We start from the raw sequence: 16,373 nt of genomic DNA, 5'->3' as shown, positions 1-16,373 counted from the left end.
AAAAGAACAGAAACAAAATTTAAAATATAATGGTCCTTATAGATCATCCAGCGTCATGCCTGTGTTTGGAATCCCTGAGGATCCCAAAGTGGATTGTGGGAAATATTTAACCTTATCTTAAGCCCTGCAATTTCACTGTCGAGACGGGTGTGCTTGTGCTAGCACACCCCGTCTCGACTGTGCATTGAGGGTTAAGATAATACACTTTTTAAATCAATTTGGGATCTCAGGGCTTCCAAACACAAGGATGACGCTGGATGATCTATAAGGAACCATTATATTTTTAAAATTTTGTTTCTGTTTTTTTTTTTTAAAAAAAAACAATTCCCCCATCTTATTCAGTCGTTTAGGAAAATGCTGCAACGCTGTTTTCCTGTAGAGCTCCAGAAATGTTTAATAGACCACGAAACTTCACCCGACTTTCCATGAGCATGGGGTTGAGTCAATTTTTTCAGTTTGTGTCAATAGTTTTCTAAGTTTAAACATAAAACAGGCCATTTGTCTGCTCTCAGCTGTGAATCTTTGTTCATCACATGGTGTACTTTTGTGGCTCTGCTCTTCACTGAGCCACACAGCCTATTTGTGAAGCTAAGTGAGAGCAGATAATGATGGCTACTGTTCCCATTAGTTTGGGGACTTTTTCTTTGCTGTTTATTAATAGGAAAAGCTTCCAACACATGACTTCACCATCATCTGTGAAACACTGCTGAAAAGGAGGCTACACAACAATAGTGCAAAAACAGCGTGTGTGTGTGTGTGTGTGTGTGTGTGTGTGTGTGTGTGTGTGTGTGTGTGTGGCCAATGGGTTCGGTCACTGAATCAGGCTCGAGTCTTTTTACTTTTATTTTTCCTGAAACTTTTAAAACAGTTTTTTCAAACATATTCTCAAAAAAAGTATATCATGCCCACTTCCTAACCTCTACTTGATAAAAAACTAACCCATTTATAAAAGTTTAACACGTCATCATAAAAAGTGAAACCATACACCAGAATGATACCATTATTTACACAAGCCCATTAAATTACAACATAAATTAGAAAATATTTACATCCAGGACAAGACACTGGATAAAATTCTATGTTTGGAATTTAATGTCTAATTAAAAACATTTTCAAAGAAAGAAATATATACATTGAAACATTCTCACAACATACACACTCTGGCAGGACTGAACTGTTTTGGTAGGTTGATGGTAACTCTGGGTTTTTTAAATACTAAGAATAATGAATACCTAACACGGTCACAAAAATAACGTGTTTTCGCCGCCAGGTTTAAAAAGAAGTAACAATGGAAGCATTGCTACGCCTGTTATCCACATGAACACTGAAGAGGCTTTAAAGTCTCTGGTTTCTGAACGAACACAGACTGACAAACCAAAAATCATCTTTTCTCATTCAGGCCTACATAAGATTCAAATCATCTCTCATGAACAAAGCACAATAACACTGGAGCCATTTTGAAGTGGTTGTACAAATCAAGCACACAAAAGAGTGAAGTGGATTTTCTTCTCTCTCTTTCTCATAAAAAAAAAAAATGTCCTTTGCAAGTCCATTGAGACACAGGAAATCAGTGGATTTGCCTCCAGACAGAGCAGGAGGAGGAGGAGGAGGGGATGGGATGGGGAGGGGGGGGTGCTGAGAGGAATTCACAGCCACAGCAACTCATCTTGAAATGATGTCCTCTGGGGAGACAAAAACAGTATGCACTTTGTTCTTTTTCCTCTTCTTGTCAACAGAGCGCAGGTCTCATGGTTGTAGCATCAGCACATTGGCAACTGTATGGAACTGCATAGTGGTTAGAACGATATGGTGCGTGTCACAGCCGAGGACCAGCACGCGGGCGTATAGGTGCCAACACAGACTGATTTGCAGCCAGCTGTGAAAAGTTCTTTAAAATCGTCAACTTCTCAAAAAAATATGATATAAATTCAACAGTGCGAATACACACACACACACACATACACACATACGCACAAATTCAGCTCTCAAAATGACAATACTTATCAATCAATATTGATTTTTTTTTTTTTTTTAAGTCCAAAAAGGGCAGACAGGGCAGCGAGATTAAGGGACTCGGGGGGGGGGGCTCTCAAGTTCATAAGGATTCTCCTTTGAGCTCTCATTTCCTGTGCTTGTCCATTTTGTCGGAAGATTTGCTCCCACTGTCTGAGGATCCCTGGGTGTCGCTACCAGAGCTCAGGTACATCTTGTCCACTTGTTTGAGCGCCTCGTTCAGGTAGTTCTGAAGCGAGGTCATGGCGGCGCAGATGGCCGGAGAGCCGAAGCCGTGAGTGATGAGGCTGAAGTGGGTCAGGCAGCCTTGGATCCCGGGCTCCATTATGGGGGCTGGCCGAGAGTTTCCCAGTGGTGAGCGGTCCTGAGTGAGCAGGTCGGTGAACTCCTTGCAGATTTGCCTGAGAAAAGCAGATTAAATACTTAATTGACAAGTCTGCAGAAAATACAGTTCACAAAATCCACAATTTATCAATGAGCGCTATAAAAAGTTCTAGATTTGTCAGGCTTGCTACATCCTTTGCCAATGGCAATTGCAACCATCCAGACGTGACACTTACTTGGCAGCGAGGAGCATGTTCTTGCGAGAGTTAACCTCATTGCGTTCCACATGTGGCCTGCCCAGGTATTCAGCAATTGCCTTTGCCGGGAACTCTGTCTCACACACGTAACCAAAGTCTCTTGCTAAATGAACAGCTTCACCTGAGAGGAAAACAGAAGAAAACAAACTCTGTTAGATTAAAAGACAACTCCACAGTTGGCTCTTGGTCTCAAAGCAAGCCTGCATATTTACGAAAATATAAATATTGTTATTATTTCCGCAGACATTATCGCTGCATGTCCTCTGACACTCTGAGATCAAATGGTAAACATGGCCGGCCTCAGCAATTTATCAATTTAAAGCATTATATTTGCAGCCCCGCTTTGTACCGAGCATCAAGGCGCATGAAGTGAAGCAGTTGAACTACAGAATAATCACTTGTGCTCAGTTCTCTAGCTTGGGGGAACGAGAGCTAGTGAGATGAATATATTTCCGTCTTCAGGGTGGTTTGACTTGCATGGTCATAATGGGCTTATGTGGATAAATGCTAGCAGAGAGCGCCCACAGCACCAACAGCACTGCTTATTGATAGATACGCACATCACTCGAGGACAGGGACGGCTATTCAGAAGCACAAGCTTTAAGGTCAGCAGGCCCTCCTGGCGAGCCAAACACAAGATAACAAGGCTTAATTCAGCTTTGAAGGTCTCTAAATAACACATGCCTGCAGTCATTCTCCTGCACAGAATCATCAGCCCGTTTAGAAAAATTAGGCGTGTGGGGAGCAAGAGGAGAAAAAATATTCTACCTCAGCCCGCGGCAGGTACATGCAGATGTGATTAAAGTGATAATGGTGAAGCGTCACTGTCTGACTGACGATGGTGTTTTAGTATCCGAGGCTCTGACGAGGGAAGGTGAAGGTGTCGAGCTGTGTCGTCATTATGACTACCCGACTCCCCCGACGCGAAATAACTGAAGATATGTGGCCGTGATGCATGATGCAGACATTTAAAGGGAGAAAATATCAGACGACGTGTATGGTGTAATGCAAAATAATGCAATTCTTACAGGGATGTTGAATAAATGGACAGAATCACCATGGGGACAGAAGGACAACTAACGAAACAAAGTTCCTCATGAATTAAAAAAACTCGCGCCCTTCACATTATTTACATAAGATGAAGTATCTCAACAATGAATGGTGTTTGGAGAATGGCTTAAGATACAGTACCGTACTTAAAACACACACACCGTGTGAATGAGATTGACGTTCGCACACTATAGCAGCGACATTCCAGTCCTTCTACACAGCAATTACACCTGAGAAGGAGCTATGCACTCCTGAGTGACATGTCATACCTTCTACAAGTGAGGTAAGTAGAGTGACGTTGGCTGCCTTCCTTCTTCCTGCAGGCAGGTTGAGCCCAATCTTATCCAGCTTTTCTCTCAGGGAGCGACCGCCATTTTTGGACTTGGCTCTGCAGAAGGAGAACGAAAAAAATTTACATATCAAGTCTACAGTTGTGAAGTAGTTCAGACAGATGATGCAGTGTGTGAGAATTATTAATGGAGGATGCAGAAATTAAATATGGTGTTACACATCTCCTTACACATTATCGCGATTATTTTTCTGCGATTAGTATCTCAAAGAGGACATATAACTCATAAAATAACAGGCACCAAATGATTTATATGATTATATTGATTGCAGATACCCTCATTCCTTCAGACGGTCTCTTGATAACAAATAAATCTCACAAACAGGCTCCCCTGACCTAAAAGAGCAGTGTCACGGTTGATGCTTCCGCTCAAAAAGCATAGCAGAGGCATCACTCGCACACGTTTGCTTAGAAGAAACACTTAAACTCCCCACTTGCTACAGCCGATTCAGTTTTCCACATGACTGGCGGGGCAACCTCTCGCTCTCCATGGCGGGTGCATCTTTAGGGAGGCATGTGTGTATGAATGTATGAGTGCCCACACCCCACCCCTTCAACCCGCCTCCCCCCCCCCCCCCCCCCCCCCCGTCCCTCTGCTAACGATCCCCCTCCTATTGCTATATGACCTACTTAAAAATGTCTGCGATTGTGCATGTGTGTGTGTCGCTGTGTGTGTGTGTGTGTGTGTGTGTGTGCATGTCAGCATTAACACAGGCACATGGGAAGTGGCAAACGTGCACTCCAAGCACAAAACGCTCCGGTCAGAGTACATACTGCAACCTCACAGTCCCTCAACAGACTGCCACACTAACATATGTGCCATGAGGTCAACTGCTCTGCCACAGATAAAGCTGCCCATGCTGCAGCCCCTGACAAACACAAAAACACACCCACGGAGTCTTCACATCGGTACTAACTGTGTTGATGTAACCTATCCCCAGAGGAAGCAGCGAACCAAAATTGCAGACCGCACAAAGAATGTCACGAACCTTGCGCAAAAAACTGATGAGCCAGACCAACCGAGCCAAGCTGTGCTTTTAGAGGAGCCTTTCCCATGGGCTGCTGAGCTTTAGTCTACAGATCAGTAGAGCTGGAACTCCTCAGTGTGATGATTATTCTTATCTGACGTAGGGCTGGGCGGTAGGGCCTTAAAATAATGCTGCGATATTTTTAGGCAATATCGTGCTACATGACATATATCTTGATATTTTGAAATCTCCTCAACAGCACTTCATAACTGCCAGGACAGGGTGAGAAAATCAAATACCAGGATATTTTTGACCGAATACCTCGATTTTGATATATGAGCCTGGTTGATACTCAATTTTAGGGGCAGCTATTAGGGAGTAAAAAATTCCATTATCAATGTATCGGCCGATAAAAACACAATTTTTTTGCAACGATCCCTCAAATGTGGTTAACAGGAACTTCCAAATCACACAAATATGTAATGGAGGAAGGATATCTTCCAGTTTAACAATAAACGTTGTTGTCTAAAATAACATCAGCGCACTTAAATGTTGAATTTCACCCGGATTTCAATAATATTAAATTACACATTTTTTTCCTGCAATATAATCTCTAAAAGAAATTTAAAAAACAGTTTTAATAAAGGCATATTTTGGACAACAAATATGTCGATACCAATATATCTGTCACAGGCCAATACTGGCCAATGATATTGGTCGAACGATGTCAACCGCTGTATGGACCGGGCTCTAATTGATATTGCGACAATATTGTCGGGATGAAAATTGGTACTTTCACAATATATTAACACAGTGAGCTGTTTGATAAATATTCATCAGTAATGTGGATATTATGAATAAGTGGGTAAAGGCAAGTATTAGAACAAGTAGAACAGTCTGATAAGATCAGAATATTACACCACTTTACTGTACAGCAGCCTTCAAAACCATGAAATAGCCTATTTATAGATATATTGTCTCATATCACGATTACAATATCAACATGTTGCCCAGCAGTGTATCCGAAACCATCAGTCAACCTTATCAGCAGCTTGCAGTTGAAAGAAATATTAAAAGAAACCAAGGAAATGAATTATGTTTGGGTTGGTTGCCCTAAATTTCCTTGAATCAGTGCTATTGTATTCCTGTTCTGTTGAGGACTTCTACAAGGAAGAACATGGAAATAGCCTTAAATCCAGCCCGCTGTCACGTTGAATGAGTTTGAGCTCTGACCTGCGTAAAACCCCTCCCAGGAGCGATGCGTTGAGGCACTCAGGGGGTGACAGACGTCTCTGGACCTCGGCCACGGTAACCTTGTACTTGGACGTGGAGCTCAGCAGGGATAGACGGCCCGGTACGGAGCAGAATACCTCTGTCGGGTTTGATACCATGCCCAGCAGGGACTCTTTCTGGAAAGGCAGACCCAGCGCGTTGCCTTTGGGAAGAGTGACAGGTCCTGGAGGGTGAGAGGGGAAAAAATGTGGGTAAGCTTACGAGTAAAGAAGTACAAAGGAAGAGAGAAAAAGATTCTGGTTTTGCAATGGAATTTGTTTGTATATACACTTTTCTTGTGTATGTACATAAACTCTAATCATCATAATCCCTTTGTACAACAGGGAATCTGTGTTTTTCTTGTACGTAATCACAAGGAAGAGTGTGTATGCAGCTCTGCACGACTGAGAAAACCAGCGTCTGCTGTAGGAGAGACTTTCGAAATATTGTGTGGCTTTCCAAACATTGGGTGCCTGATGGTTAAACAGCTAAAATGCCCTCATGCCAAACACCATCCACAAACAGGTACACACACACAGACTGCCCCTCATCTGAGGCACAGATACACCTCAGTACTGTTTTTTTATTTGCTCTAAGACATTGTGTGTGTTTGATGCTGGTTCTCAAGTCAGACGAAATGTTTTTTAACAACCCCCACAAAAGCACTTTGACAGGCATCGGACAAACAGAACAGTACAGCACACTACAAAAACATAGCTATCTTCATCCTCACCCGCAAGAATGCCCCCCTGATAATAAGTCCTCTGTAAGCGATCAAGGTTCCTGCCACCTCGTAGTCCTAATACTGAGACAGAAATCACACAGAGTAACATGAGTACTTTAAGGCTCCTCTGGGGCACATGGCTGGGAATGACATGCCATTGTTTACAAATGGAAAACCTAGATTGCCCATAGCGTGCCCTTGAGCATGGGAACAATATAATGAGCCATCACTGATTTCCGTAACGAATGGAGACTGGTTGGTTTGTTGTGCCGTGCAAATGGCTTTCTGCTTGTTAACTACGCATCGTAATGTTGGCACAGTAATTGCTATTGTGATTTTAGAAAAAAAAAACACAATTGTTTTTACTGTAAAATCGCACAGAAATGTCACAGAATTAACCACACCGCTGTGATATTGGCCAGGCCTGATAATGTGGAACTAAAGCATGAAGTTAATATTTTAATATGAAAAGTAAAACCTTATCTATCTATCTATCTATCTATCTATCTATCTATCTATCTATCTATCTGTGCAGTGAAATATGGTTTCTGGAGCTGATCTCCCTCTGACTCAAGGTCGGTTTACTGGAGCCCTGATGACAAAACAGCAGGGATAAGTTCTCCCTCAAAACACTTCATGTCCCAACAAATTACTAAACTGTCCTTCACATGCGAGCCCTAATGCCACACCCTGCCAAAAGCTGGTTCTGCAGAGCCAAACACTGCTTGCAAAGATCAACGCATGCAATTTCCTGTGAAGGTGAACAGAAAGGAGCTGCAATTGCGAGCTTAACCGGCCTAAAGGTGATCCAAAGCCTTCCTCTTCTCTAACAGTCAACGGCCAGGTTGTGAGATTGCTCAATTTTCATGTCTTGTCAATAGCCTGTCGTTTTTTTTGGTTGTTTTTTTTTTTTTTTTTAAAGGGATCAGCTCTTTCCCACTGGGCACCCATTCAAGCACCTTCACCGACAGAATAGGCAGTGGATCACATCAAGCTTAGATAAGTGCATCTCGTGGCTATGAGGATTACTAGTGTATGCAGTGCAAGTACAAATACAAGACTCCTCCTTTGCTGTACTCCCGCACTGACATGCCACTATAGAAGTAACTGTTATGACAATCCCAAGTATGAGTGCGAGAGTGAAAAAAAAAAAAGAAAAAAAAAATACAGCCCTTACGGTAAATTTCCAGCCCTTGCCAGTAATTACTGCATCTTTATTTGGTTGCACAAAGGCGCATGTACCCCAGGCAGCATTTTCCAGAACTGTTTTTTTTTCTCCCTTGTCAAATTAACAGAACTGCTGTGGTTCCTTTCCACTAAAGATTAAGATTAGTCACAAACCAGGAGTAAACTCACCTTTTTTGATGACTGTCTGATCTGCCATAATAATACTGTGGTCGTCTACATGCTGATAAAGAAAAAAAAGAACAGAAGCAGCAATGAGCAAAGTTTAAAAACACCAACAAGCTGGAATTAAATTCAACATCTGTCCAGATGACTTTTTTCTCTTTTACACCTCTTTCATGCAAAACAAAGGAAATAATATATCTGTGACAGGAACATGATTAATGGTGACCTTTGGTTCTTTTTTAATCTTTTAAGTGATGTCAAAATAATGCCCCTATTTAAATTGACTTTAGCTTTTTGTTCTGCTTTAATGGCATTCAAATATGTGTGGTATTTGGCTACCTGTGTCATGCACAATGCACGCACACTTAAGCCTCATCGACTTCACCACACAACTTTAAGAGTAATTTCATCTCACTCACTTGAACATCCTCCAGTCCGTGCCCCATGTCGTGCATCCCCATGTTATCCCCAATAACCGACGTGTCGATGCTGTGTGCGTGTGGTGGAAGCAGCTCCGGCCGGCGGAACCCTTCCCTCCTCACCCCGGACGAGCCTCCCTCCAGGCCCAGGATCTGACTCGCCAGGCCGCTCCTGCCGTGCGCGCCGAGCCCATCCTGGCCCTGCCGGCCCGGCCACGGCTGCTGCTGGTTCGACGACGGCGACTGGTGTATGGAGTTGATGTTGAACGGGTCGCCGAGGTGGGAGTAAGGGTCGCCGGACTGCGGGTAGGAGATGGGCTGGTAGGGAGGCGGGAAGTACGGGGGCTGGAAGTCCGAACTGGCCGAGTGTGAGAGGGAGGGAGACGGGCTGTAGAGGTGCTGACTGACCGCGGGCAGGTGAGGCAGCCGGGGGTTCCCATTGCTGCTGCCGTCGTGCCTTTCCTGGGGGAGAGAGAGGGGAGCTGTGAGAGGGCGGCAGGTAGTGACATGTGTCCCCTGAAGGCAACCAAGCGTCTGTTACCCTCCACCGAAGGGAATGGTGACTTTATATTTATACTTAACGAAGGATTTGTTTTATTATTCTTATTTAGAAATAAATGAACAGTCTGCCTTGTTATTTTAATTAAAGTGGGTTTTAAAATCATAATAAAATGTTATCACATGTATCAAATGAGGCCTAATTATTAATATTTAATTGTAAGCCTGTGCTACTTCTGGAAAATAAATATTTTTAATAGCTAATAGGCTGACAATATTATAAGTGTCGTTTCTATTGCTGTTATTGTTTTTATAGAAATAATTATTGTGCATTTATTCTGAAAGCTGCACTTTGTTTTTACAGTTGAGGCGTCTCTCTCAATTTTCCCCCCCATTTTTTCCCATCTTATGATGACAGTTAAGGTTTTCCATGTTATCCTCCTTCATCTTATCTTATCTTTATCATTAGAATACCATAAGAAAGTAAAAAAAAAAAAAAAAAAATCAATAAATCCTCCTTCAAGTCTCTCTCGTCACTGAACGTCAAACTTTTTTTTTTTTGCTCGGTGCCAATCAAAAAAAAAAAGGCACTCACCTCGCAGTCATCCTCATATTTCACGTTGTCGGCTAATTTCCACAACATTCTGACAGAGAAAAAGCCTCCCGGTTACACACACACACACACACACACACACACACACAAAACAAGAATAAAAAAAAAAGAAAAAAAATATATATCGTCGTCTGCGAGTTAATCCAGGTGTGGAAAAAGTAAGAGCTTCTTCCCGGTGATCATGAAAACCCCCCTCTGGTGCTCAGCTGCGGCGGAGATCGAGGTTGAAGTTGTGGGTGAAGGCTGAAGGAGGCTGAACTGACCGACCGACTGACTCTCCGACCACAGATATGAGTTTCCACAGCCACCACGAGAGGAAAAATGATCGTCGCCAGCCGAGTAATATTTCCCCCCCCCTGTCCGGCCAATGTGCTCTGCAGCTCTGTGGTGGAAGTGGGCGAGAGCGGCGCATATAACAAACTCGACTCCCTCTGATGGACAAAACGGCGATGTTCAGTCTTACCGGTGCCAACAGGAGCACTGTACTATATCTGCACAGCCGCTCCGAGGGGGCGTCACCCTGCGCGATGATGTCAGCGACCAGGGGGAACATGAAAATATTGCTGATTGGCGGGGCGGCGGTCCAATCAGAGCTCCGTCCGTATGTACAGTGTCAGACATTTAAACCCATTGACTTTACTGAAGTCTCTCAGCGCCTCATGGTTTTGTTTCACTGTTTGTTTTCATCTCCTCAGACCCCGTGAGTAAGCTGAAGACAGGCCACCTGTAGGCTCTGTTTGAGGATTGCAGACACACCTAGATCGATGTTTAATGAAGAAACCCAAAGGTTTCGTTCTTGGAGGGTGGTATTAAAGGTGCAAGGTGTAGTTTTAGGGGAAGACATTTGAATCAGAAGAGAGAGAGAGTGATTTTTTGTTATGTCTAAGCCAACTACATAAACAAACTCTCTTTGTTTTCATGATTGAATAAACTGAATAAACAAACTGACCTTAAAGGGCAAAACAGTTTCAGACTGTTTTGCTTTGTTTATATGTGGCGGACCCCACCACCTTTAGAGCTTTAAACAGTGTTCAAACCACTTCTTTTCCTCTGAGAACAGCTTGTTTGTTCAGTCATGGAAAAGATTAATATTTCTGAGTTTGTATTATTACATCATTATTGGGTAAATATTAAAATTCTGAGTTTGAATTTCTCCCAAAAAAACTACACAGTGCAGCTTTAAAGGCTGCAACACTTGTTAACTTCTTGCTAAAAAGAAAATAAATACAAATAAATAAATATATTTATATATTTCTTCCATTACAAGCTTGCTGTAGGTAATACGTGTCAGAACTCTGATAGTAGTTGTTGCTAGGTTACTGAGCACCTCAGGTCGTGGAATGCCTCTAGGCCAATCACATGGCTCGGTGGGAGACGTTCTAGAATGTTGATGGTGTTCTTAACAATTTGATCTAAGAAGCGACACGTTCTGTTGATTATGACGGGAAAATATTATTATTATGTTTTTTTTTAAGGGTTTATAAAACCCATTCATTCAAAATATCAAGATAAGATAATATAAATAGAATTATTTGCATGTTGCAATCATTTCCTACTGTTTTGAATTACACCCAGTCACGCCAAGTAGCCTGTTTTTTCATCATAATTCTTGTTTTTAAATAAGGCTATGCTAATAATTATTGTTGTTGCTTGAATTGGTGTCATTCACATTTACTATCATCAGAAGTGTGGTAGAATAATAGCCTGCTGTGTTCTTTACGCATGACACTATGGCTAAATTGGCTAAATACTCCAAATGACTTTGGTGGATTTTTTCAAATGAACCCATGACATATTAATGTCGGTGTTTCACAGGGGTGGTTAGGTGCTTGTTTGAAACCGCAGTGAGCCCGAGGCTTCAACAGCATCATGCTTTTAAAACAAGGATCTCAACAAACAAGTCTTTCTTAACTTCATTTACATTTTTGGTGGAGCTTTGTGATGTCCACAACACGGCTGCTGCTGCTTTGAAGCTTTGGTATGCATTAAATGGCGAAGTGAGGACAAAAGATGTTTGTTTCGTCTTCTTCTTTTATTATTATCATTATAACGACCTACCTATCCATTGTTAAGTTTTTGTGCATTTTATTTTAGCCGTTAAAACTTTAAATTCAGCATTTTTTTTTTATTTAAAAAAAATAATAAAGTCTCCTCAACAGAATATAATGTGTCTGTTCATTATCTACAGCCATGTTTTTGTATTAATTGGTTTTGTATCATTTGACGAGCAGGCTGCTAAATGTCATTGGGATCATTTATGAGATTATTGGACAGACCTTTGTGTTTTAGGACAACAGCCTGTGGCGTCCAGTCCACCCACGCTGTGATGGTCTGCTGTCCATGGGAACAACAGGACGTGGGCTGACCGAGAATTATCTCTGAGGATTATCCCTTTTTTTTTTTTTTTTTTTTTTGCGTGTTCATCCTTATTGGCTTGTTGTGATGCGGAGCAGGAGAGAAATGCGCGCTGATTAAATGTTGTTTTACGTTGGAGCAGACCTTGGGGAAGTTAGTCACGCTTGGCCTGCACGGTGATGTCTTGAACGGTCCTGATGCTCCAGCTTGTCACTTCTGATGACAATCCGCTGCGGAGACAACCGGCTCAGCTGATGTCAGGTGTTGAGATTAAATAGATCCGTGGAAACATGTCACAAATCAACCAGGGCCTTAGTTGTTGTTTTTTTTTTTTCAATTGGTTGCTTTACTGTAATAAAATACATCATATTTTATAGCTGAGTTATGAAGTGGCTTTTCACAATAAAACCATTGAAATCCAAAATTCGCCTTCCACATAGCCCCTACGAAAGGTCACTCTGATATTCACTTTATATTCATACTGCAAATTATCTAAATTAAACTATATAACCTATATCACGTTATATGCATGCACTGGCTTTGATTCCTCTCTCATATCCTTGCAGGACTCTTACATTTTATGAGAAAAATAAACAAATTCTGTGGTTATTTTTTATAGAAATCACGTAAGAGGAAAAAACAAACATGCCTGCTGCCTGTTATATTATAAGCATATTTCAGTTTTGCTCATAAACAGCATATTTTAATCCATAGCCTCAAACCAAATTACGTAAATTTGTCTCCAGATTGAAGCCGTGGCCTTATTGACATTAAACACGGGTTATCCAGGAGCGCGCACGGCGCTGCGCGATTCCCAAACAGGTGATTATGGCGGTAAAGTAATAAAACAAATATAGGCTCAGCGGCAGAAAGCGATAAACATGATGCAGGTTGGGTTGAACTAAGTGAGCTGTAAAAGGAAAAGACGCGAGTGAACTCACCCTCCAGTCTATCCTCTCCAGTACAGACATCTGCGAAGCTCCAGCCACAGCAATCCCACTGAGACGCAGCGACTGAGTGAAACCATGAGAGGCTTACGTTGCCGACTTCACCTGACGGCCGTGTAGTGCGCATGCGCCGTGCGCGGGGTAATACACCTGAGTGTGATAAATCAAAACAATCCATCTGTGGCTCCTGAATGAAAACTCGCACTTATTATGTGTGATATTAAGTAACACGCACACTGGAAATGGATCAAGGTGAGAAAAGTAGCGCACGGATGTATTAAAAAACATTATATACATCTTTGGTAATTATAAGATTAATATATTCTCACAGGATTAGAGACAGAATTATAGTTAATCTCATAATGATCTGCTATTGTTGCGTGGGAAAAAAAAAAAAAAGAAAGACAACGAAAAAGAAACAGTGTCACACAGGCTAAAGTTTAAGAAAAGGTGAAAAACAGACGTGAGGACATTTGGAGATGAGGTAATTCCACCCCCCCCAAAAAAAGCCACATCGCCTCAGGCTGACCAAAAGAATCTGCTTTCAAAAGCCACTGAAGCTTTTTAAGGCCTAAAGTCGCTCTTGTTATCTGATCCCCCCCACCCCAAGAAAATACTTTGGCTTAAACTAATGAACAGATCAAAGTGTCTTGACTTGACTGTGGTTGAGAATGTAGCTTAGATCTCGCTCTGAGAAAAATAACCTTGTGCCTTTTCTGATCTGCAGCTGCGACACCTGCCATCAAACACTACGATTTAAGATCATCGATAACGATAAAATAATGTTCTTTTTTCATAAGAGATTAATTTAATTCCCATTTCTAATACGAATCTAGGCTGTTAAAGACTACCTGTATGAGAAACATTGTGTTCCTTTATAGGCCCATGATATCAGACTTTATTTGGCTTCTAAATATGTATTTTTTGAGGTTTTAATGAATCAAATTTAAGACGAAAATTATATAAATCTAACGTCAATATTACAGTAAATGCAAACGTTCAGGTAAATATAATTAAAGGTGCGTTTATTCAGTAAATCCAAGTTTTTAAAAATTATTATTATTATTATTATTTCTTAAAAAACATAAACTGAGTTCAGAATTTGATTTTTGTGCTCCCAAATTTCGGGGCCACATAAATCCCAAAGGCCTTTGCTTTAAAATAAATAAATAAATAAATAAAATGCTACTGAAAAATGTAAAATCGAACGAAAGGGCTGTTAGGGGATGCATTTGTCTTTGCTCCAGCGCAAAGACAAAGATTTTCTATGGTCACTAACAAGAGGTCAATTTAAAAAAATAAGAAATAAAAAACTTACTCGAGCATCTGTGGTTCTCATTATTGATGCATTATTTCTCTGTAAAACACGTATCCAGTCATCTGACGTGCGCAGAAAGATATAAATCAACAACATAAAACATGTCATAGACTGCAGCTGGATGAAGACAAGACGACGCAGTGTTTATTTGAAATTTTAGCCACAATGATTGGATCATTTATGGTGTAACTTACATTTAATGAGAAGCAGGCAGACTCCACTTTGTGAGTCCTTTCAACCCTCTGACCACAGCTCGAGTCTGTGGAACCAGCGGGCGATGAGGAGGCCTCTGCTGCCACCTTGTGGCTGCATCCTGTTATTACCAAACCACAGGATCACCACAGGATCAGTAGCCTCCAACTTTGGATCGACTTTATCTTAATTAATTCGTATAGACAGTAAGATATAAGATGGTTTTAACTAATTAAATTTAGAAACAGATGACTTCATACAACCAATAGCAGCTTGCAGGAACTGACATGAGTTTTAAATCTACTTTAAAGCCACATGTGTACATTTGAGAACAAAACAGGCTTGTGTTTTAAATTAGGGTGGCGTGAGAACACAAAGGACACATTGCCGATCAGGAAGTTACTCAAACCACCACTAAAAAAAAACACACACACATACTGCTCCTTTAAGTACTGTTATCATGTTCAAGTTACAATTTACATTTAGTTTGTGCATCATTTGAGGGGAATAATGTGCTTTTCTTTACTTACTACAGTACATAATGTACTTAAAGTAAGCTCCAGTTTTTAAATGTTAAATGCTACTTACACATTAATACATCAGCAATAATAATACAATAACATATGGACATAAAATACTCTGCTTTGTCTAATATGTTTTTCCATATAATAAGTGCAGTTACCTGATTAAAAAATTCTAGATTATATCTACGTCTTCACTCGTTGTAAAATCCAGAAACTATATGCAAAATGCAAATCTTATTCTTTTATTAAGTTTAATGACTGGACACATTAACATTCCTACTTCACTGACAATTCCATTAGCAGTGTTTGGTTTTAGAGGTTTTTCCCCTTTATTTCTTACATAAGTACATAACAATGGTCCCTGATTTCTTCTTCTTTTTTTGTTTGTGTTGTTCTTACACTTCACTTGCAGCCAGAAAATACTGCTCATACATCCTCGTAATTGTGTTAGTTTCATACAGTTGCTAACAACCTTATATGGTGCTGTCACTTCACTTAAAGCTCACAAAGTCTATGCTATAGTGTATTATTGATGTTAAAAGACATTAGCCCATTTCAGAAACTTAGAGTTTATAATCTGTATATTAATTCAGTTCTTTATAACTGGCTAAGTTATGGTCATTACTATGTCCTGCTGTGTAACCCAGGACTCAGGTTCTTCTTTCAAACACTGTGAATGAGGTAAAAACACTATGAGGGCACCACTTATAATATTTTAAAAATCTTATTTATAGACTTTTATAAAGTCTTATTAAAGCATTATGTCCTCCAAAGTGCTGTGTAGACATGACCTTCATAGAAAGTGGCAGCCATTTTGCATTAGATGCAGACCTTAAGTAAAATGTTTAATGTAGTAAAACTGCAGTAATTTAGAGTTTTCCACTTTACTTAAAGTGGCTCTACTGCATGTAGTTTTGGAGAAACGTGTTAATAATAGAAACTCAGAAATATTTATTGTTTCCATAACTGAATAAACAAGATGTTCTCAGTGGAAAATAAGGTCCCCAGAACACTGTTTGGATCTAGAAAGGTGGCAGGGTCCGCCACATATAAACAAAGTAAAACAATATGAAACTGTGTTGTCCTCTAAGGTCAGTTTGTTTATTCAGTCAAGAAAACAATGAGTTTGTTTATTTAGTTTGCTAAGACATAACAAAAAATCAGTCACTGAAGATCTTTCTCTTCCGATTTAAATGTCTT

General features: G+C 40.7%; 1 protein-coding gene across 1 annotated transcript; it reads right to left on the bottom strand.

Moving 5' to 3' along the window:
* Nucleotides 1-827: 827 nt before the first annotated feature.
* On the bottom strand, nucleotides 828-10,223 carry tfap2c (transcription factor AP-2 gamma (activating enhancer binding protein 2 gamma)). The gene is made up of 7 exons (XM_073468856.1): nucleotides 9,820-10,223; nucleotides 8,727-9,188; nucleotides 8,314-8,365; nucleotides 6,195-6,417; nucleotides 3,914-4,032; nucleotides 2,574-2,715; nucleotides 828-2,414 (listed from the first exon to the last, which is right to left on the bottom strand). Exons 1-7 carry the CDS (start codon nucleotides 9,865-9,867, stop codon nucleotides 2,120-2,122), a joined length of 1,341 nt encoding a protein of 446 aa, XP_073324957.1. The 5' UTR covers nucleotides 9,868-10,223; the 3' UTR covers nucleotides 828-2,119.
* Between the last annotated feature and the right edge of the window lie 6,150 nt (nucleotides 10,224-16,373).

Source organism: Pagrus major, chromosome 6, assembly GCF_040436345.1.
Source record: "Pagrus major chromosome 6, Pma_NU_1.0".
Classification (NCBI taxonomy): Eukaryota; Metazoa; Chordata; class Actinopteri; order Spariformes; family Sparidae; genus Pagrus; species Pagrus major.
Note: the sequence above shows the minus strand (reverse complement) of the source record. Positions and strands in the feature narration are given on the sequence as shown.